At 48.3% G+C, this 21,273-nt stretch overlaps 1 protein-coding gene across 1 annotated transcript; it reads right to left on the bottom strand.

The window, feature by feature from the left end:
• Positions 1-249: 249 nt before the first annotated feature.
• LOC311174924 (5-hydroxytryptamine receptor 5B) lies at positions 250-13,820 on the bottom strand (the record flags this gene model as incomplete). Its single annotated transcript, XM_084239738.1, has 2 exons — positions 12,923-13,820; positions 250-582 (listed from the first exon to the last, which is right to left on the bottom strand). The coding sequence occupies exons 1-2, from the start codon at positions 13,697-13,699 to the stop codon at positions 250-252; spliced, it is 1,110 nt and encodes a 369-aa protein (XP_084095864.1). The 5' UTR covers positions 13,700-13,820.
• Positions 13,821-21,273: the final 7,453 nt, after the last annotated feature.

Genomic DNA, 21,273 nt, shown 5'->3' on the forward strand with positions numbered 1-21,273 from the left:
ACCGGGCCAGTTCCTGCTCCATGGGGACACGGGCCATGCTGGACCCGCCATGTCAGCCACACACATGGGATGAGGGCGGGGCGCACCTCACCACACATTTGCTCCGCTGAGAGAACCTTTGCTCCTGCAGTCTGGGACCAAGGGTGTGTCCCTGACACAGCTGTGAGGCGGGCTCCCAGATCACTAGAGAAGGCCAGAAACATGAGTTTCCTCCCCACACCTCTCTCGTGGGTCCCCACAAGCCCGTGTTTATCTCTGCTTGGTGAAGAGGCTCCTGAAAGCATTGTTGTAGTTCTTGTTAAATGCTGTGTAAATCAGGGGGTTGAAGAAAGAATTGGAGTAGCCCAGCCATAGGAATATGCTTTTCCAGATGGGGGGCAGGCTGCAGGCACACAGGGGGCTGATGAGCTCCGCCAGGAAGAAAGGGATCCAGCACAGCACAAACACGCCAATGAGAATGCCCACCATCACGGCCGCCCGCTTCTCCTTCTGCTCCCGCCACGAGTCCCCGCCAGCCTGGAAAGCTACCGCTGGCCGCCGCGCTGTGAACACCATCTCAGCCTCGGGAGGTGCCTCTTTTACCTTGGAACAAAGAAATGTGGAATTAAAAGGCTAGTCAGGGGGCCTCCCTGGTGGCCTAGGATTTAAGTCTCAGGCTCTGACCACTGAGGACTGAGTTTGATCCCCGGCCAGGGAGCAACCCACATGGCGCAACAGACCTCTCCTATCTTGCTCGCTGCTCCCCTCAGCAGTGCATTTCAGTCAGTCTGCCTGTTCTGGTCCCCACTCTGTCTCTGGTGAATCCTCTCACCCTCCAACCCACATAGACACACCTCTGACCCGCACCCCAGTTCCTCTATGTACAAATAAATAATCTTTAAAAAAAAAAACACAAAAAAAAACCACAGTGTAAGCCATAATACTGGGCAGTAAAGTGGCTTGAGGCTACTCCCACCTCATCTAACACCTCAGTTCACTTCATTTGAGATGCATTAATACCTTAATCCATTAAAAATAGAAGTGGGGCCTCCCTGGTGGTGCGAGTGGTTAAGCACAGCACTATGAAGCTGTCCTCAGCCTCTGCAGCACAAGTTCGATCCCCAGCCAGCCAGGGAGCTACCCACAGGGCACAGCAGACCTCTGCTGTCTCACCTGCTGCTCCCCTCAGCAGTGTATTTCGTCAGTCTGCCTGTTCTGTTCCCTGCTCTGTATTTGTTGAATCCTCTCACCCTCCCACGCATCTGGCCTGTACCCTGGTTCTTGTAAAAATAAAATAAATCTTTAAAAAAAAAAGTTCTTCAGGGAGTAAGAGTGGTGATCCCCACAGTGTTAAAACGATACAAAAAGGACAATAGAAAATAGGTATTTTATCATAGGAATATAATACTAAATATGATAGAAAAGGTGGGAGGCAGCTCAGAGAAGCAGGCTTAGTGTCAGACTCAGACTTTAGTTCCAGTCGTGCTGGCCGAGCTCATTTCTGTCCATGAGGCTCGTGATTTTATCACCTGTCACAAGGTGATGAAACGGGAATGCGTGCCAGCCTAGCCTCTGGCACATGCACATCAGTAGTCACTCTGGGGGAGAGCAGGCTGGGTGATGGGGGTCAGGGGGCTGCACTAGGAGCCCAAGGACAGCAGACCCAGGCCTGCTCCTCACAAAGTCCTCAGCTGGAGAGGCAAACTATAAGCATAAATATTTCAAGAAACTATAATTATTGGGCGGAGTGGATTCTGTTTTAATTATGGGAGAGTTCTGTGTTTGCTAGCTTCGAAAGAAACAAACTGTAAATGGCTTGGCGATAATAACTGGCTTTCCTTTAAGGAGGCTCTGGCGCTCCCCACACTTCCTTCCCTGTCCTGTGATATCTCCCACTTCCTAGGCCGCCAGCCCGCGCAGTGGGGCCTTCCTGACACTGGAGGCTCAATCTCATCTCCCTGTTTGGCACCACGTTGTCCTCTTTTGTGGCCACTGTGTGATCATGGGTGTGATGTCCGGCTGAACGAGGCAGGGTCGGTGCTGTCCTTGTATTCACTACCTGCCTGGCAGCAGCCCCTTGTGTTTACCCGGGAAATAGCTGCTAAAGGAAGATTGAGCCTGAGGACAGACCGGCCTGCCACTGCATTGCCCTTCCTTTTTTGGAGTGCTGCCAGACAGGGCCACAGATGGTGCTGAAAACTCAAACAAGAGACTCCCAGGCAAGGATGGAGACTAGTTTTTCTCCCAGACACAGCTGGAAGCAGCCGCCAGGACAACCAGATGACATGGGGCACCTCACAGTGTCCACACACACTCACCGCTCTCCTCACTGGGACGGGACGGCAGGAGGCATGACCATGGGGGTTCCCAAATGTCCTGTCTCAGAGAAACCCAGGACTCCCCTCTCTCAGCACTACCTTCCAGAGGATCTGTGCCTTCTGCTACGTCCCCTGACCACTGCTGACTTTATTCAGGAAATGGCAAAAGGAACTCGAAAGCAGACGGATATGGGGACAAAGCAGAGTCCTGCCCTTGGCAAGGGCACACCTAGCCTCCTGCCACTCGTCACGTGGAGAGAAAGCAAGCAGCTCGATTCAAGAAATAGAATAGGGCCTCCCCGGTGGTGCAGTGGTTGAGCGCTGGGTTGTGAAGCTTCCCGCAGCCTCTGCAGCGCCGGTTCAATCCCCGGCCACCGGAGGAGGGTCCCACATGGCGCACAGACCTCTCCTGCCACCCGCTGCTCCCCTCAGCAGTGTGCTTCGGTCCTTCTGCCTGCTCTGCTCCCCGCTCTGGCTCTGGTGAATTCTCTCACCCTCCTGCGCTTCTGACTGTACCCAGTGCTTGTATAAATAAATAAATCTTATAAAAATAAAAAAGATTTATTTATTTTAAAAAAAGAAATAGAATAAATAACACCCACCCCACATACCCTGCTGCTTCCACTACACACCTAGTTGGCTTCACATACGGTGAACCAAAGCCTCTCCGCGCTCATGGGAAGGTGGGAGCTCCATGTCTACTTCTTTGAGCCAAAATCATACCAACCAATTAATTCCCATTCAGAAGATCATCAGCATGTCACCCGAGGAAGTCTGAGTTAAAAAGCACAGCCTCCTGAGATCTCTAAATAGGGAAGGGAAAATATGGCACAAAAGGAAGTGAAGGCAATTCATTTGTTTTCCTCCCACTAAGCTCATTCACCAGCACTTCCAGGCATTCCTCTGCAGACCTAGAGGACTGCCTAGGCACCTGAGTTCCTCCACTGGGTAATGCAAACTCCAAATCCTTGTTATGATACTGAAATACAGAAATGGGGTAAACTCCGTGCCAAGCTCTGCTGGGAGACAGAAATATTAAAGGCAAGTGCTCTGGTTAAACAGATTCAAACAACCCAGCCTCCACCCCGGCAGCATGTTTGCTTGCCAGAAGCCCATGTTTGCAGACTTTTCCCCTGCCTTCTAGAGACTTCTGTGACACTGGAAGATGGTGCCCCCTTTCCAGAAACAGCGCAAAGAAATAGGTGAACCAGGGATATCCTGCTTTGCAAGGAGACTGATGAGTTGGATTTTTATTTTTTCATTTAAAAATGTAATATTCTGGACTCCCTGGTGGCACAAGGGGTTAAGCACAGCACTGTGAAACTATCAGCAGCCAGGCCGGCCAGGGAGCTAATCCACATGGCACAGCAGACCTCTCCGGACTCTCCCACTGCTCCCCTCAGCAGTGTATGTCATAAGATCTGCCTGTTCTGCTCCCCACTCTGTCTCTGGTGAATCCTCTCATGGCCCACACATCTGGCCTGTACCCCAGCTCTTGTATGCATAAATAAATAAATCTTTAAAAGAAATAAAACGTAATATTCAATGGAAAACCAAGAGAGACAAAAATTCCCATGAATCCATTATGAAACAGATACTATATTAACTGCTTGTAAGGGATGATTTAATTCATCTTCACAGAAAACTCTTGTGTTATTATTATTATCCTAATTTCACAGCTGAGAAAAGGCTCCGAGAGGTTAAATACTTGTCTAAGTTGCCTAGTGTTGGAGCTGGAAGTGAAACTCAAATCATTTGAACCCAAAGTCACACACTTAACTCCTTCATGTTATTCTGTACCCTTAAGTAAAAGTGATTGGGATTATTTTCAGTGAAATAAGCCAGAAAGAAAAAGAAAAATATTGGATGGTTATAGGAGGAGTATAGAGGAAACAAATGAGAGATGGGGGAAAGTAATTATAATAAATGAAAAATAAAAATCAACAGGCAACTATAAATCAGAGATATTCTGCAGGGAAGAGGAGGGAGAAGGATGAAAACAGGGGAGGGAAGAGCACAAGGAACTATGGTGATGGGACACGGGTGAATAGGTGGTGGGATTTCACAGGAACTACACCTGAAAGGAGAAAGCATACATTGTACAAAAATGAATGATGTAAAGAATATATAAAAATTTTTTAAAAAGTAAAAGTGATTGATCTCAGTGGCTTCCCATAGACCCCAATTTTAAGAATCATATTTGGGCCTCCTTGGTGGCACAAGGGGTTAAGAAGCAACCTATGAAGCTATAGGCAGCCACTGCAGCATGAGTTCGATCCCTGGCCAGGGAGCTACCCACATGGCACAGCAGACCTCTCCCAACTCACCCGCTGCTCCCCTCAGCAGTATATTTCAGTCGGTCTGCCTGTTCTGCTCTCCACTCTGTCTCTGGTGAATCCTCTCACCCCCCACACCTCTGGCCTGTACCCCAGTTCTTGCATAAATAAACAAATCTTTAAAAAAACATAGAACTTTATATTTTTTAAAGATCTATTTATTTATGCATGCAAGAGCTGGGGCAGAGGCCAGAGAAGCAGGGGGTGAGAGGATTCACCAGAGACAGAGTGGGGAATGAAACAGACAGATTGACCAAAGTACACTGCTGACGGGAGCAGCGGGCAAGTAAGGAGGGGTCTGCTGCGCCATATGGATAGCTCCCTGGCCCAGGATCGAACTTGTGCTGCAGTGACTGCAGATAGCCTCATAGGCTGCGTCTTAACCCCTTGTGGCCCCAGGGAGGCCCCAGAAGAACTTTAAAAAAAAAATAGAATCATATTTATGCTTAGGTGCTTTCAAAATGAACATCTCTATCTTCCTGGGCAATTTTTCTAGATCTCAAGCAACCTGCTCTGGGGCCATCCCTGAGCTTCCCCATCTTTCTTCTCTGGTCTTATCTCTCCCAGGTCTCTTTGCCCTGGTTCCCTCTGTACCTCTATCTGACAAATGACCATTTATAGGCTTAAGAGTCCTGCGACCATAGGTTAGAATTTCTATGCTGCAGGAAAGAATACAGACCGTTATTATATACAAGGCCCCGTATAAAAGAAGAGCTCTGATACACAGATGGTTGGAGACCTCAAGTGCCATGGCCATTACCAAGGCCACACAAGCTAGAAAAGCAGAACAAAGGTGTCTGCTCAGCCTGCTGATTCCAGGCCTATGTGATTTCTCTCTGTCATGCTAAGACATGTCTTAAGAGTTCACCTAAATACCTTCTTAGAGTCTGTGGTTTTCCATCTATAATTAAGAAACAACTCTACCAAATAATTTGCACTCAGACATCTATTAATCACCTGCTGTGTGTATAGGGACCACCTACTAGAGATCCATCAAGTTCCAGTTTCAAATATTCTGTCCTGCTCTTCCTACAAGTACTGGATATCAGGCCGTGGACTTTGAATCCTCACTCAAATACTGTGTCATGACTGACACTCCAGGACAGGGACAATGAGTCTCCTGAACTAGCACCCAACATAATGTTTATACATATAAGAAAGACTCGATATATATGTATTGAATAAATAAGTGTTTGTGGGGAGACAATTCTCTTTCCATTTCTGCACATTTTGTCAGCAAAGTCTCTGGGAGCCTTGTTTTAAACTAGTTTGTTGAGGATGTTTGTAAAACAAACAGCCTTGGAAGATAAAGATAGTGTCTCCCAGTAGAAAGAGGGCACGCTTGCTTGCAACCTATCATAAAAATTCAGGTCTCCTAAGAGCAGCTGATTGATTTATTATTCAACACTGGACAAAAACAGATTTGAGTTCCCTACTCTGAGGGTTTCTCTACTGAAAGGCAAATCCATCTGGGCCCTTCTATGTCACTCCCATGGGATTTTGAGAGACAGAAGTGATACCAAACGTGGAGCTCTTGCTGCTTGTGGGCCAGGAACAATAAACACCCTTGACTCCCATCCAGGAGTCTTGGGTCTTCTGCTGCATCCAGTGAACTATGGCAGACTGATTTCTTAGCTTGCAAGCGTGGGGTACCTCAGCTTTGCACAGTTTCTGATGTATGTCTAGTACTTAGCTAGGCGGCTCTGCTCACTGTCTTAGTTACAACAGCAACATATTTCAAGTCAGGTGATTCAGGGACCATGTGCTGGACGATTATAACACACAAACTTCCTACCTTAATAAAGAAGGTTGGTTTAGCAAGTCAAATATTTTATAATATAGCATTATCTCAGATGCACTTTTACAGTTTGAGTTTGTCATCACAAACTCTAGAGCTCAATAATACACATTTATTTCTGCCTGTACAGGCTACCAAGTGCTTTCCCATACACTGTCCAGCCTTTCGGGGCCATTGTGCTATGGACAGTCGGGGCCTTCCTGGTGGGCGGGGGATTTGAACACAACCTATGAAGCTGTTCGCAGCCTCTGCAGCACGAGTTCGATCCCCAGGCTGGCCAGGGAGCTACCCACATGGCACAGCAGGACTCTCCTGTCTCACCCACTGCTCCCCTCAGCAGTGTATTTCAGTATTTCTGCCTGTTCTGTTCCCCACTCTGTCTCTGGTGAATCCTCTCACCACCCCCCAACTCTGGCCTGTACCCCAGTTTTGTATGCATAAATAAATCTTTAAAAAAAAAAGACTTTGGGCCTCCCTGGTGGCGCAGGTTGTTGTACGCCGCACTGTGAAGCTGTCCGCAGCCTCTGCAGCAGGAGTTTGATCCTGGCCGGCCGGCCGGCCGGCAAGAATCCCACATGGTGCAGCAGACCTCTCCTGTCTCGCCCGCTGCTCCCCTCAGCAGTGTATTTCGTCAGTCTGCCTGTTCTGCTCCCCACTCTGTCTCTGGTGAATCTTCTCACCCTCCCATTCATCTGGCCTGTACCCCAGTTCTTGTATAAATAAATAAATCTTTAAAAAAATAAAAGTAAATAAAAAATGACTTCATGCATTTATAATCCTATAATTGTGGTCTACTAAAATTCTTCCCTTGAGAGCAGAGACCATGTTTGTTCATTCTTTGAAACCTCAGAGGTTGTGAGGTGGTCAGTAAGAGTCAATTTAATTTTGAACACTACCAGTGTGTCTTATCATGAAGGTTTTACATATCGAGAAGTTCATTGGTCCTTCTCCCAAAGATAGAATCTAATTCTCCTTCCCTTGAGTGTGGGCTGAAGTAATGACACATTTATTATGAACTGAATATAGGGGATGGGATCAGGTATAACTTCTGAGACTAGGTCAAAAAAGGCATTGCATTTTCCCCCTTGCTTCACTCCTGGGGGCTGGGGAAGCCAGGTGCCCTGTTGTGACAACACTCAACAGCTCTGTGGCGAGGTCTTCCTGGCACAGGGCTGAGAAGTTCTGCCCACAACCATGACAGGGGGAGCCGAGCCCGGGGCAAGCTCGTGAAGGCCACCACCTCTCACAAGACACCTCGGGCTAGAACTTTCTACTAAGTCGTCCCTGAGGCCTGGTCCGAGGAACAGGGGGTTAGGACATGTTTGTCATTTTAAGCTGCTAAGCTTTGCAGTAATTTGTTACACAAGCAATAAATGACTAATCCACCTATGATGGTAGGTAATAAAATAATTTATTATTTGTAATCTATCAGAGGAAATTAAAAATAAGCATGAAAATAATGCAGCATCTATCATATATGGATTATTTTAGATACTCTCTACACATTATTATTTCATTGACTCTTCACCAGAATATTATGGGGCAGGTGGCAATATTTCCATTTTACTGACAGGGAAATGCAGGCTTGGATTAAGTCACTTGGTGAAAGAGAGACTCAGTGGCACAAAAAGCATGAAAACTCAGCTCTCTTTTGTTTCCAAACCCCTGCTCTTACCCACTGTGCTCACAGTCTCCCAACACACTTATTGATAGAGTGGATGAGTGAAACGGAGCAAGCACCTAGGAGAGCCCTAGGCACCGTGGCCTCTGGGGGCCCCTTCTTCCATTAAGAAGATATTAAAAATTGGGGCCTCTGATGGTGCAAGGGGTTAAGACAGCACTACGAAGCTTGCCGCAGCCACTGAAGCACGAGTTCGATTCCTGGCCAGCCAGGGAGGTGACCCACATGGTGCAGCAGACCTCTCCTGACTCGCCCGCTCTCCCCTCAGCAGTGTATTTCAGTATTTCTGCCTGTTCTGTTCCCCACTCTGTCTCTGGTGAATCCTCTCACCACCCCCCAACTCTGGCCTACACTCCAGTTCTTGTGTGCATAAATAAATAAATCTTTAAAAAAAAGAAAATATTAAAAATTATATTTTATGGCCATATTATAAAGGCTAATAAAATCGAGGCTGGGGTCATTACTATATATTCATTACTATTATGTTCATTTTCCTCTAATTTTACAAGAAATTAAAATTTAGACATTTCTATGGCCATGGGCCGCTACCTATGTGTGGCTTTCAGTTCTGGGCCACCTATGTGTGGCTTTCAGTTCTGGGCCACCATGCTAATAAACAAGTGGGCCTTGGCGTTGGCCTCGGCCTCGGCCTCTCTGTGCCTAGAGATCAGACAGCAGTGGAAAAGAAGAAAAGCAAACCTTTTTATTTTATTCTTTTAAAGATTTATTTATGTATGTATACAAGAGCTGGCATGTAGGCCAGAGATTCAGGGGATAAGAGACAGTGGGGAGCAGAACAGGTGGATTGACTGAAAGACACTGCTGAGGGGAGCTGCAGACGAGTCAGGAGAGGTCTGCTGCACCATGTGGGTCACCTCCCTGACCGGAGATTGAACTCATGCTGCAGTGGCTGGGGATAGCTTGATAGTGCTGTGTCTTTAACCCCTGCGCCACCAGGGAGGCCCCGAAAAGCAAAACTTTTGATGTCATAATATGTCACTTCTATTGACCCTGCTTTTTCCTTCCTCTAAGGACAAGTAAAGAGCACCAGGCAGTATGAAACAGCTATAAACCACAAAGGCAGCTTGGGGGTGGGAAGCAGAATACACTGCACACTTAATGCTCAGCCCACAAGTTTGGAAGAAAGGCTGGCAGCGTGGGAATTCACCTGTCTCCTGGCTGGCAGTGCCGCTGTGTCCAACTGACTCCCCCCTTCCTGGAAAAGACACTTTGCATGTGTAGGTTTGAGCCTCTGCACCTGGTGAAATATCTTGACTAGGCTGTGATGGCCTGCCTCATCCCTGTGAAAGTGAGAGGCCTGTGGAAGTCCAGTTTCTGGAGACAGCACAGAGTCAGGGAAGTGTAAAGAAAAGACCAGGGATTCTAGTTCTGGTGCAAGTTCCAGCACCCCCACTTTATAATTGTGTGGTCTTGGGTGACCTCACGTGTGGCACCTTGGTTTTGTCATCTGAAAATGAGGCTTGCGTGGCAATGGCAGTCAGTGCTCACCAAACACTGGCTCCTTTCCCAGCCTCCCTTAGATTTCACAGCTTGTGGCTGGCCATGGGCTGTGAGCAGAAATGACATGTGTCTGCTTCAGGGTAAGGCAGTTAAAAGCTTCTGTGTCTTGGGCCTCCCCTGGTGGCGCAGCGGTTGAGCGCTGGGCTGCGAGGCTGCCCGCAGCCTCTGCAGCGCCTGTCCCCCGCCAACGGCGAGGGTCCCACAAAAAAAAAAAAAAGTGGCTTTTGTGTCTCCACATATCTCGTCTCCATCCACATGGAAGCCATATGTTTGGGCAGCATAGTGAACAATGATATGGGCCCTGCCCCACGAGTGACTGCCTGGAGAAGAGCTGTGCAGTGGGGCTGCCAGGCCCACATTGAGCTTTGGGTGAGAATGAAGAACTGTAGGTTTGGGGGTCACATATTACTGAGCCTATGCTAGCTTGTCCTGTCTAATGAGACTGTAAAGCCAACTTGACTGAATCATGAGGGTCAAATAAGAGGATGAATGAAAGCATCAGAAACAGTGTCTGCAAGAGGGAACTCATTCAGCAAAACTTTGTTTACTTCTCTACTTTCAAAAATTGCATTTTGGGGGCCCCCCTGGTGGCGCAGAGGTTGAGCGTTGGGTTGCGAAGCTGCCCGAAGCCTTCAGGGCGCCGGTTTGATCCCCAGCTGCTCCCTGGCCACCAGAGGAGGGTCCCGCATGGTGCACAGACCTCTCCTGCCACCCGCTGCTCCCCTCAGCAGTGTACTTCGGTCCTTCTGCCTGCTCTGCTCCCCGCTCTGGCTCTGGTGAATTCTCTCACCCTCCCTCGCTTCTCACTGTACCCAGTGCTTGTATAAATAAATAAATAAATCTTAAAAAAAAAATTGCATTTTCCCCAAAAGAATTAATCCCTGCCCAGGAGCAGTTACAGACCCCTTTGTGATATTATTTTAACGCCGGGACCTAGCCACAGAATCCTGAAAAAGACAAGGGATGTACACAGCATGGTCGCCAGAGGTCTGCAGACCTGGTAAGTACCTCTCTCACCCACAGAAAGTGGTAGAGACACTTTGCAGGATTGAAATTCAACTCAACTCTCAACTAGAGTGCAGGAAAAAGCTGATAGGGGAAGACAGAGAGATACTACTCCTGGCATATTATTATTATTTTTTTAATAGAGGCATGTTATTTATTTATTTGTTTGTTTGTTTGTTTTGTTTATACATGCACTGGGTACAGTCAGAAGCGCGGGAGGGTGAGAGAATTCACCAGAGCCAGAGTGGGGAGCAGAGCAGGCAGAAGGACCGAAATACACTGCTGAGGGGAGCAGCGGGCGGCAGGAGAGGTCTGCGCGCCATGTGGGACCCTCCTCCAGTGGCCGGGGAGCAGCCGGGGATCGAACCGGTGCCGCAGAGGCTGCGGGCAGCATCGCAACCCAGCGCTCAACCACTGCGCCACCGGGGAGGCCCTATTTTTTATTTCTATGGGGTGTCCTCTTGCCAGAAAGCTTGCAATGGCTGACTCGGCAACATTACCCAGATATTTGGGTGAGGGTTGGCTGGAGTTTAAAGAAGCATGAGACTTCCAAACACCATCTCATCTACAATCTCAGCATCCTAAGATTCAGGATCATTGGGCATAACAGATCAACTCTGTGCAATAAAGAAGAGAACTTGGGAACTAACGTGGGACAGGGGCTTGCCCAGGGTGCTACTAGCAGTGACTGGCAAAACCTGAATATTGCCCCTGGCCTCTAGAGATCTTTTTCCTGACCAGTGGCCACCCAGGATTGGCCAGGCTCTGGTTCAGTCCTGTCTTTTTTATGTCACCTGCCCAAATGGAGCCCATGATCACTAACAGAAAAATGAGCACTAAATGCAGGCTTGGCAAGCCTTTCTGGCATCAAGTCCACCATGATTGCGCTGGGTGTATATAGGAGCGATGTAACTCACAAAAGTCAGCCCTGCCTCCGCAATCAGACAGAAAAACTATAATCACCCCAGGCATTTCAAAAGGACCTCTCAATGAACAACATTAATTCTGAATAGAGCTTTCCTCTACCAACACTCCCAATTATATCCTTGACATTCCTATTTTGTGCTACAAAATTCCTCTGCCATCTGATGAATAGAAAAGAACCCTGCTTTTAAAAACATATGCAGCTGAGTAGCCTAAGAACACATCTGATTACTTTCTAAAATTAAAATTAAAAAAAAAATGAAAAACATATAAAAATGTACCCTGTCTGTTTTCCCCCTTTCATGCCCACCTCCACTTTCTCTGGCTCATATTTTGTACTTGGAAAAGTACAAAAATGCTGTAAATTCCCAGGACTCTGGGCCTGTTATGTGGATGCCTGGAACGCCTAAAAAGGAAAGTTCGTTCGCGTCATCTAGGGTGAGGAGGGGACTGACATCTATCAGGGCCTGGAGAAAGTGCAGAAAGCTCTGTACAGATTAGTGACTACAAAGCAGAGAAATTCTACCAAATGCAGCTTCCTCCATCCATCTCATTTCCAGAGTTGAAGAATGTGAAACCTTATGCCACCCACCTTGTGCCAAGTGCTTCATTCATCATCTAAAGTCATCCTCACCCAAAACCTTATGAAGTTGGAATTAACTTGTTTAAAAATGAGGAAGGGAGGCCCGTGGATATTCAGTAACAGCCTTCAATATCCCCCAACTGGGATTTGAACCCACAGTTTGCACACCAGGGCTATGTTTAATCTTCAAGCCCCCCGGGAGCCCTTTTGCGGAGTCAGTCTGCAGAATTGGAAGATACACTTTCTGGACTGCAAAGTAGAGTGGTGTAGACCGAAAATAAGGGGTGAAAGGTTTCAGAAATTTCCTCGACCACCAGACCAGTTACCAGCCACTGCTACCCTCTCTAGCCCAGATTAAGCATTTGATGGCTGCGGGAATCCTACGGACACAACCACTCCTGGGGAAAGGTGACAGGAGGTACAGAAGGGCCCTCCGCTCTCCCCAGAAAGGCTGTACCTGCCAGCCCCCTCCAGCCTGATGGTGTGCCAGCGCCTGCATCAGCTTCAGCCCTAGTGTGCAAGTGCTGAAAGCCTTTCTCTCCCGGCACCAGGCATGCAGGGAACTAAGCCTCCAAGCGCGCAGGGTGCACACGAGCCCCCCGGGGAGCGCTTCTGGAGAGCAGATGGCGAGCTCCCGTGCTTGCAACCGCGTTAGTGGCCAACATTTCGCTCGCGCCCCAAATGTGCAGGATTCCGCTGCCAACTTCTCCTTTCTCCGAACTTCTTCCTCCCCGCACCCGAACTCCTTCCCCTCCAGTTCCTCCGGCCGCCCCTCACCTGCACGTTGGCGGGCACCGGCAGCACAGCCCGGCGTCGGCGGCCAAAGCGCAATTTGGCCGCTTTATAGATCTTCCAGTAGACAAAAAGCACCACGCCAAGCGGCAGGTAGAAGGCGCCGCAGGTGGAGAAGACGGCGTAGGAGGGTTCCTGGCTCACCTGGCAGCGCTGGCGCCGAGCGTCGTACACCTCGCCCCAGCCAAAGAGCAGCGGCGCCAGGGCGATGAGAGCCGACAGCGCCCAGGTGAGCGCGATCATGAGCGCCGAGGCGCGGCGGCGGGTGCGCAGCGTGTACTGCAGGTGCCGCGTGATGGTCCAGTAGCGGTCCAGGGCGATGGCGGCCACGTTCCAGATGCTGGCGGTGCAGCACAGCACGTCGAAGGAGATCCACACGTGGCACAGGCCCCGGCCCAGCCGCCACCGTCGCCCAGCCGACAGCTCGCTCACCAAGCTTAGCGGCATCACCAGCGCGGCCACCAGCACGTCCGACACCGCCGTCGAGGCCACCAAGTTGTGCGGCACGCGGTGGAAGGCGCGGACGCGCAGGATGGTGACCAGAACCAGCAGGTTCCACAGGAAGGTGGCTGCCATCAGCAGCACCAGCAGCGTCACCACCAGCACGGTGAAGACGGAAAAGGATGGCTCTCTGCCCGGAGGGAAGGCGCCGCCCTGGGTCGACCCGAGGATCCCGCCTTGGCTCGGGACGCTGCTGAACGCCTCGGGCTGCGGGGGAAGGGCGAGGCCGCCCGCCGCCACCGAAAGGTTAGCCGCTTCCATGGCGCGGGGCGCGGGATCCCGGGTGCCCCGCTGGAGACGCACGCGCGGTGCCTGGGTTCTGCGGGGACCGGGCGAGCGAGGGCGCGGGAGCCGGCGCTGCGGGCAGGGGGTGATCAGACAGGGGCGCAGCTCGCTCTGCCTGCTTCCTCGTTCGGGTCGCAGCCCCTTCCTTGGCGCTGTGCCGCGAGACTTCGTGGACCTCCTTTCCAGCAGAGGGAAAAAGAGTGGATCACCAGGAGACCGGAATGCTGGGTGCGCCAGGCCCTCCCGCCTCCTGTCTCCGTCCCCGGGGCAACCGGCTGTCCACAGGGCTGGGAACCCGAAAGCGCAGCCGAGTGTCCGCGCGCAGGGGCGCACTTGGGAGAGTTTCCCCCAACCCACGCCGGCGGCTCTGGAGCCCGGCGGCGTCTGGGGGCGGGGTGGGGTAGGGCAGCTGCCACCACCCGCAAGGCTGGTCCCTGCTTCCGCGGTGCGGAGAGGACCCTCACGCCTTAGTCTTGGAGAAGGTTCCCCAAAGTGCAGGAATTCCCTAGCCTCCACCTTCCCCGACCTCCCCAGGGCTGCTGGAACGGTTGGACGTGGGGGAAATGGAGGGGCCATTTCCCTCTGATCCCCAGGACAGAGGGGTCTGATTTCCTGGAATCTGCGCCCAATTTATACCTGAAAAAGGAGGCGCGCCATGCTGGAGTATATAAAACTAGAAGCTAGTGAGCCCGACTCCATTCTGCTGCTGTGCTGGCGCACTTCTGCCTGAGGAAGTTCACTCTGGCTCTGCTCAGACCTAGCAGGGCATTTCTAGGCAGTTTGTCGGAGGCATGAGGGGCAAGTGCTTCCAACCTCTTCACCCCTCCTGCCCCTGACCATTCATATACCTATTTACATCACACCCACACTTTCCACCCCAACCCCTCAGCCCACCCCTTTCGGTTGGTAACATTCTGTGTATTCTATGTCTTCCAGTTCTATTTACCCAGGATAAGGCTGGAGTTAGTTTGCTGGCCCTTTCACAGTGTCTTACTCTAGTCAAAAATAGGCCAACCATAATAAAGTCAGCCTAGAACTGTTTTACTTTTGTTCTTAGGAGACAGTAAAGAATACAGAGCCCAAACTGCCCCTTGGCCGTGGTCCAGGGCTCTTAAAGGACATTCTAGCAACAGTCTAGGCTAAGCAGGGCACTTGTGAGGGAGGGTCTGTTCCCAGACAGAGGAACCTTCTGGAAATATGGAGGCTGCAGCAAGTGGAGGGGTTATCCCCCTAGCACCCAGCCCCTGGCATTTGGGGCAATCTCTGCGCCGTGTGGGAAGAACACTCCAGAAATGGCTTCTTTACTCCTCTTCCATTCACAGAGTAGCTACTGTTTGTTTCCTGTCTATGACAGTTTCTGCTTACACACCCAGACCTGATAGCACACACAGGGGTACAAAAGCAACATGCAAAGGAGTAATACTATATATGCATATATATGAACTTAGAGGCATGTCAAATAGTTGATAAAAATATCAGAAATGGTGGGCTGTTCAGGGATCACAGAGATGGGGGAATCTATGATCAGAAAACTACTTACTGAAGTGTAGGGAAGGAACTTAGGTATTGGATATGATGAGTTGGGTGAGACCTGGGGGGACTATGCAAAGTTAGGGTGAAGTCAGCAGAAAATGAACATAGAGTATGTTGACTTTATACTGGAGAAAGCTGGATTTTGGAAAGTTTAGAGAACATTGATATGAGGAAGACAATGTTTTATTTTTTTTAAAGATTTATTTATGCATGCAAGAGCTGGCATATAGGACAGAGGTGCAGGGGGTGAAAGGATTCACCAGAGACAGAGTGGGGAACAGAACAGGCAGATTGACCGAAGTACACTGCTGAGGGGAGCAGCAGGGGAGACAGGAGAGGTCTGCTGTGCCATGTGGGTAGCTCCCTGGCCAGGGATTGGACTCATTCTGTAGTGGCTTTGGTAGCTTCATAGGTTGCGTCTTAACCCCTTGTGCCACCAGGGAGGCCCAGGAAGACAATATTTTAGAAGAAATTTTAGTGACTAGTCTTTGAATTACTTTTGTTATAATATCCTCCCCAGTTTGACAAACATTATAAGAACAAAGAATATTAAAAATGTAAAAGCATTCATATTGCATCAGTCAGATGCATGGTATGCTTTTATTTCTGTCTTTGCTTCTACCCACATACATTTTTCATGCCTAAAATTAATTTTTTATTTTGCAGATTTCTCTGAACACTTTTCATGTTACTATGTGTTCTTTTCACAGTCACAGTTTTTATATTGTAACTTTTATAAATTGAGAGATTTTGAGCCACTTAGACTTTCCGAGACTCCATTTCTTCACTTAACAAATGAGACTAGCCCTTTGATCATGTGATGGCGGGGTGGCAAGGGCGGGCGGAAGCTGGGGTTGGGGCCGCAAGGGGTGCCCCTTGGTGCCCACTTGGTGCACATCGCTGGCCCTGCCCAGCCACTCTGGTGCTGCCTGGTGACAGGTTCTTTAATGGAGCAGCTGGCCTATCTGCACACCTGGTTTCATCTCGTGATTTACAGACCTCAGCTCTGAAGCCAGTTAAACATTCCCACTGGCCGGGCACAGAGTAGATCCATCCTCGCGATGCTGGACTTCCTAGCTGAGAACAACCTCTGTGGCCAGGCCATCCTGAGGATTGTTTTCTGTGGCAATGCCATCATTGCCGAATTTTTGAGGCTCTCAGAGTTTATTCCTGCTGTGTTCAGGTTAAAAGACGGAGCTGATCAACAGAAATATGGAATATCATATTTGACTTCAGCTGTTTTAAAGGTCCAGAGTTATGGGAAAGCAAGCTGAAGCTAAACCAGAGCTACAGGATTTAGATGAAGAATTTCATGAAAACAATATCGAAATTGTGACCAGATTTTATTTAGCATTTCAGAGTGTGCATAAATATATTGTAGACTTAAACAGATATCTAGATGATCTCAATGAAGGTGTTTACATTCAGCAAACCTTAGAAACTGTGCTTCTCAATGAAGAAGGAAAACGACTTCTCTGTGAAGCGTTGTACTTGTATGTAGTTATGTTGCTGGTCATCGAGCAAAAGACTGTCAGAGAGAAAATGCTGGTTTCCTACTACAGATAACGGCACTGCCCCATCTTCTGCTGACTCAAATATGGATGCTAATTGTAAACTGATTCAAAGTACAGGTTATTCCAGCCAAGCAGGAGCCAAAAGACCACCCAACTACCCCGAGAGCTACTTCCAGAGAGTGCCTGTCAATGAATCTTTCATCAGTATGGTCATAGGTCGACCAAGATCTGACGATATTTATAACCAGGTCTCCGCCTATCCTTTGCCGGACCATGGCAGCACAGCCCTGGCCACGCAAACAGCCACGCTCTACGTGATTCTTTACTTCGAGCCCTCCATCCTGCACACCCATCAAGCAATAATGAGGGAGATGGTGGATAAATACTTTCTAGATAATTGGGTTATTAGTATTTACATGGGGATCACAGTTAATCCAGCAGATGCTTGGGAACCTTACAAAGCTGCAAAAACTTCTTTAAACAATACCCTGAACCTGGACCTTTCAAACGTCAAAAAACAAGCGAGCGGATATGCGACTGTCAGTGAAAGAGTGCACTCTCATGTACAATTTCTGAAGGAAGGTTACTTGAGGGAGGAGATGGTTCTGGACAACATCACAAGGCTTCTCAACTGCCTGAGAGACTGCAGTGCTGCCACCCGGTGGCTGATTTTTCATATGGCAGATCAGGTGCCAGAACATGGCCACCTACGCTGCCAGATAGGTCAGAATTAAGATGCACTTCTTGATGCAAAGTGGTGCAGGGGAGAGAGCCCCTGGGTAAGAATCAGGTTGCTTTCCAAGTTAGTCTTTTCATGTCACCTTGGAAATTCAGTGGCCCACTAGCACAGCCGCTTTGTCGGCATTGTTCAGTGCTAGTAAATATGAGATTTACCTCCACATTCATAGGAGCTTACCACCAATTGGGGAGATCAGATGTATAGATATGAAAAAACATAACTGCAGATCTGTGCTAGGTAGAATAATACTTCCCCAGCCTCCCAGAGATGTCCAGGACCTGACTTCTGGAAACTGTGGGCATGAGACAAAGAGAGTAAGGTTGTAGACTGAATTAATGTTGCTCACCAACTGACTTTAAAGTATGGAGGCTAGGAGACTCTCCTGGATTATCCCAGTGGGCCCAGTGTCATCACAAGATCCATTAAATCAGGAAGAGGGAAGCAGAAGAATCAGAACTGAGAAGATGGCATCACAAGAAAGACTCAACAGGCCTAGCTCTAAAGGTAGATGGAGTGACAAGCCAAGGAAGCTACTGAAGCTTCTTCTAGCTACTGAAAAAGACAAGGAAACAAACTTTCCCCTACAACTTCTGGAAGGAGCACTGCTGACACCTTGATTTTATTTTTTTTTCTGTAAGAGGCAGTTCATTAAAAATAAATGAAGAACAAACAAAAGTAAAATTTAAATCATGACTGAGTCCATATTTCAAAGAACCATGAGTCTGAAAAAAGCACAAAACAAAGATGTGATGAATCATGTTTACAAAGCAGTTGCATAAACATGCAATAAAGAGAAATACCTTTGCATTAAAAAAAAAAAAACAAAAACAAATGAGAGTAATTATACCTGTCAGGAGCTTATTACAAAACCACATTCATAAGGCCAGCAGCACAGGACTGAGTATGTGTTCAATAAACGATGACAACCGAAGCTATTTTTAACTTCTAGCTTAAACCTTGTGATCTTTTGAGTCGATCATAATCTTTACAGTTTTTTTATTCTCTCAAATACTTGTAACAACAAAACATTTTCACATACTTTATTTCACTTTACCCATACCTGCTGTAGGCATCATTCCCATTTGCAGACGGAGAGACTAAGGTGTTTATTGACTTGCCTTGTGCCTGAGGAATGTCTCAGCTCTTCTGACCCCTTGTTCCCTATTTGTCCAAGACACCAAACCACTTTCCATGCACTGGACTGTGATCTCATTGAACTCTTTCTTTATTTTTTTAAAGATTTATTTATCTATGCATACAGGAGCTGGGGTACAGGCCAGAGGCGCAGGGGGCAAGAGGATTCACCAGAGGCAGAGTGGGGAGCAGAACAGGCAGAATGACTGACATACACTGCTGAGGGGAGCAGCAGGCAAGTCAGGAGAGGTCTGGTGCGTCATGTGGGTTGCTCCCTGGCCAGCCAGGTGAGCGAACTCGTGCTGAAGAGGCTGCAGACAGCATCACAGGTTGTGCCTTAACCCCTTGCATGACCAGGGAGGCCCTCATTGAACTCTCATATAAATTCTTTTATGTAAAAAGTCTGAATTTTTGCATTTTAGAAAACTGTGTTTTCTTAATTACAAATCATCTTGGGCTTCTCCATCCTCATCTCAAGCCAGCCTTGCTCTGCTCAGTGCGCTCAGCCACCTGGCCTCTTGGCGTTACAGGGCAGGGCGAGGGGCACCTCAGAAACCCCAAACCTGCCTGTTCTAAACAGGTTCTGCCATCCACCGCATCAACGCAAAACATATAAGACCTTTAATGGGAAGGAACTTTAATACAATTAGTGTGCAATACAGAAAAGACAAAGAATGTGGTTTCTAAATCAAGCACCCAAATTGTGGTAAATGCCCAGCCAAAGAGGGTTGGCCCTATGCAGGGCCACTGAGGCCCAAAAGCCTGCCACAAATCTAAGGCACTTTGTGGTGGGGACTGATATAAGAGTCAGAAACAGCCAGACAAGTTTGGGAGGAAAAGAGCAAAATCAAAATCAAGGTAAAAGCTGCCATGGTCACCTCCCCATGGGTCTCACCCACATCTGTGTCACCCAGTCCACGACCAAAAGACAAGCGCAGTTTCTTCACGTGTCTCTAGGCTCCATGTTCTTCCTTCAGGTCTCCTTCTGGCTCCATCCTGCTTCCTTCCTCCCTCAGTCTCCTCTGCAGCTTCTCCACCTCCCTCCTTGGCTCTCCCCTCCCTTGGGTGGGGCAGGGAACCTGGAACCTCCCCTGTGGCAGTCTGCGCCTCGCAAAATGCTGTCTCTTGACATGGTCCAGGCATTGGGGGAGACTCCTGAGAAGAGGGGAGTTCCTGTGCTCCCCCGAAGAGGAAAAGTTGTGCTTCCCAGAAGAGGGGAGTTCAGCACTTCCCAAAGAAGATCTGAACTAGGGAGTCTCCATGGCAACACCTGCTAATGCCCTCCTCTTTGTTCTTGGTTAATGCTGAAGTAAGTTAGTTATTAATTGGCTTGTGTAAACCCAATTCAGACCTAGACGTTAATTGATTTATTGTTCTTACACTTGAATCAGTATCAAAGAAAGTACAAAATGCTAAAGGTATAGTTAGGAAAGAAATGTTTTGGCCCTGAGAACTATGGAGAACAAGCTGCCCTGAACCAGCTGTGCTTGGAAACTATAGCCTAACCTGGGGGGTACCTGTTTGTGGCAATAGTACATCTTCTGGTGTATGAGAAGAGTTAACAGTTCGCAAGTTGTGTGGAGGTTAGGTATTTCTAGTTAAAAGTTAGATTTCTGTAGAACTAAAACAGTATTGATGAGTTACTTTAGATCACTTTGAAGTAATTGATTACAGGCTAGATTAATTGAGTACTAGGGGATGGGTTGATTTTAGTAATATAACCTAACAATGGACTTTCATGTCCACCCCAAAATCAGGAAGGCTTGACAGGATGATTGATTATTACTGAACATTGTACTGTCTTAGACAATTGATTATGTTAGAAAATGAGTTGTACCAAGGAGAGTAATTGTCCCTGTTGATCTTCTTAATCAGATTAAAGAAGTGTCCTTTTGTAGTATGAGATCAAGAGGGTCTTTGTATATTCATGAGAAAATATGTAATGATTGTCTCTGTTCTGCTTTGGTGCTTATGCTGATGTAATCTCACCTCACCACTTGCCTTAAGGTATAAATAAAGACCTGCTGAGACCCTCAGTAAGAGATACTTGCACCAGAGAGAGTGTCAGTGTCTCCTCATTACCTCATCTACCTCACTCCACTTCCCCTCAGCCCTCCGAAAAACTTCATGGACGCCATCTTCTGTTTTCTGAGATCCCTGACACGACTTCTAGCTGGAGCTGGTCTCCAGCACTCCCCTTTCTCAAGGGACCACCCTGTTACACTGGTTCCTTGAGCATGAGGAGCACACTCATTCTCCTGGCTAGTGTATGTGCCGGTCCCTGTCAAGAGCCTCCTCCTTAGATGGGTGGGCTCATTCACTTACTTCATTCTGGTTTCTGCTCAGGGTCACCCTTCCCAGACCATCTGGCCGACCTTCCCTGACCATCGGTAGACAGTCATTCACTCTCTCTAAAGGCATCACTTGTCTTCCATCTGGCTTTGTCTTCTCAACACTTCACAGAAGTGGCATCATGTTTTTACTGAATTGCCTTTTATTTTCTGCTTCCCCCATTAAACTGTAAGCTCTTCTTGGGCAAAGAATGTATCATCACTGTATCCTTAACAGCTAGATCTGTGCTTGTCACATAGAAGCTGATGCAACTAATTTGAATGGATTTGCGGAACGAA

Source organism: Talpa europaea (assembly GCF_964194135.1).
Source record: "Talpa europaea genome assembly, chromosome: 1".
Lineage (NCBI taxonomy): Eukaryota > Metazoa > Chordata > Mammalia > Eulipotyphla > Talpidae > Talpa > Talpa europaea.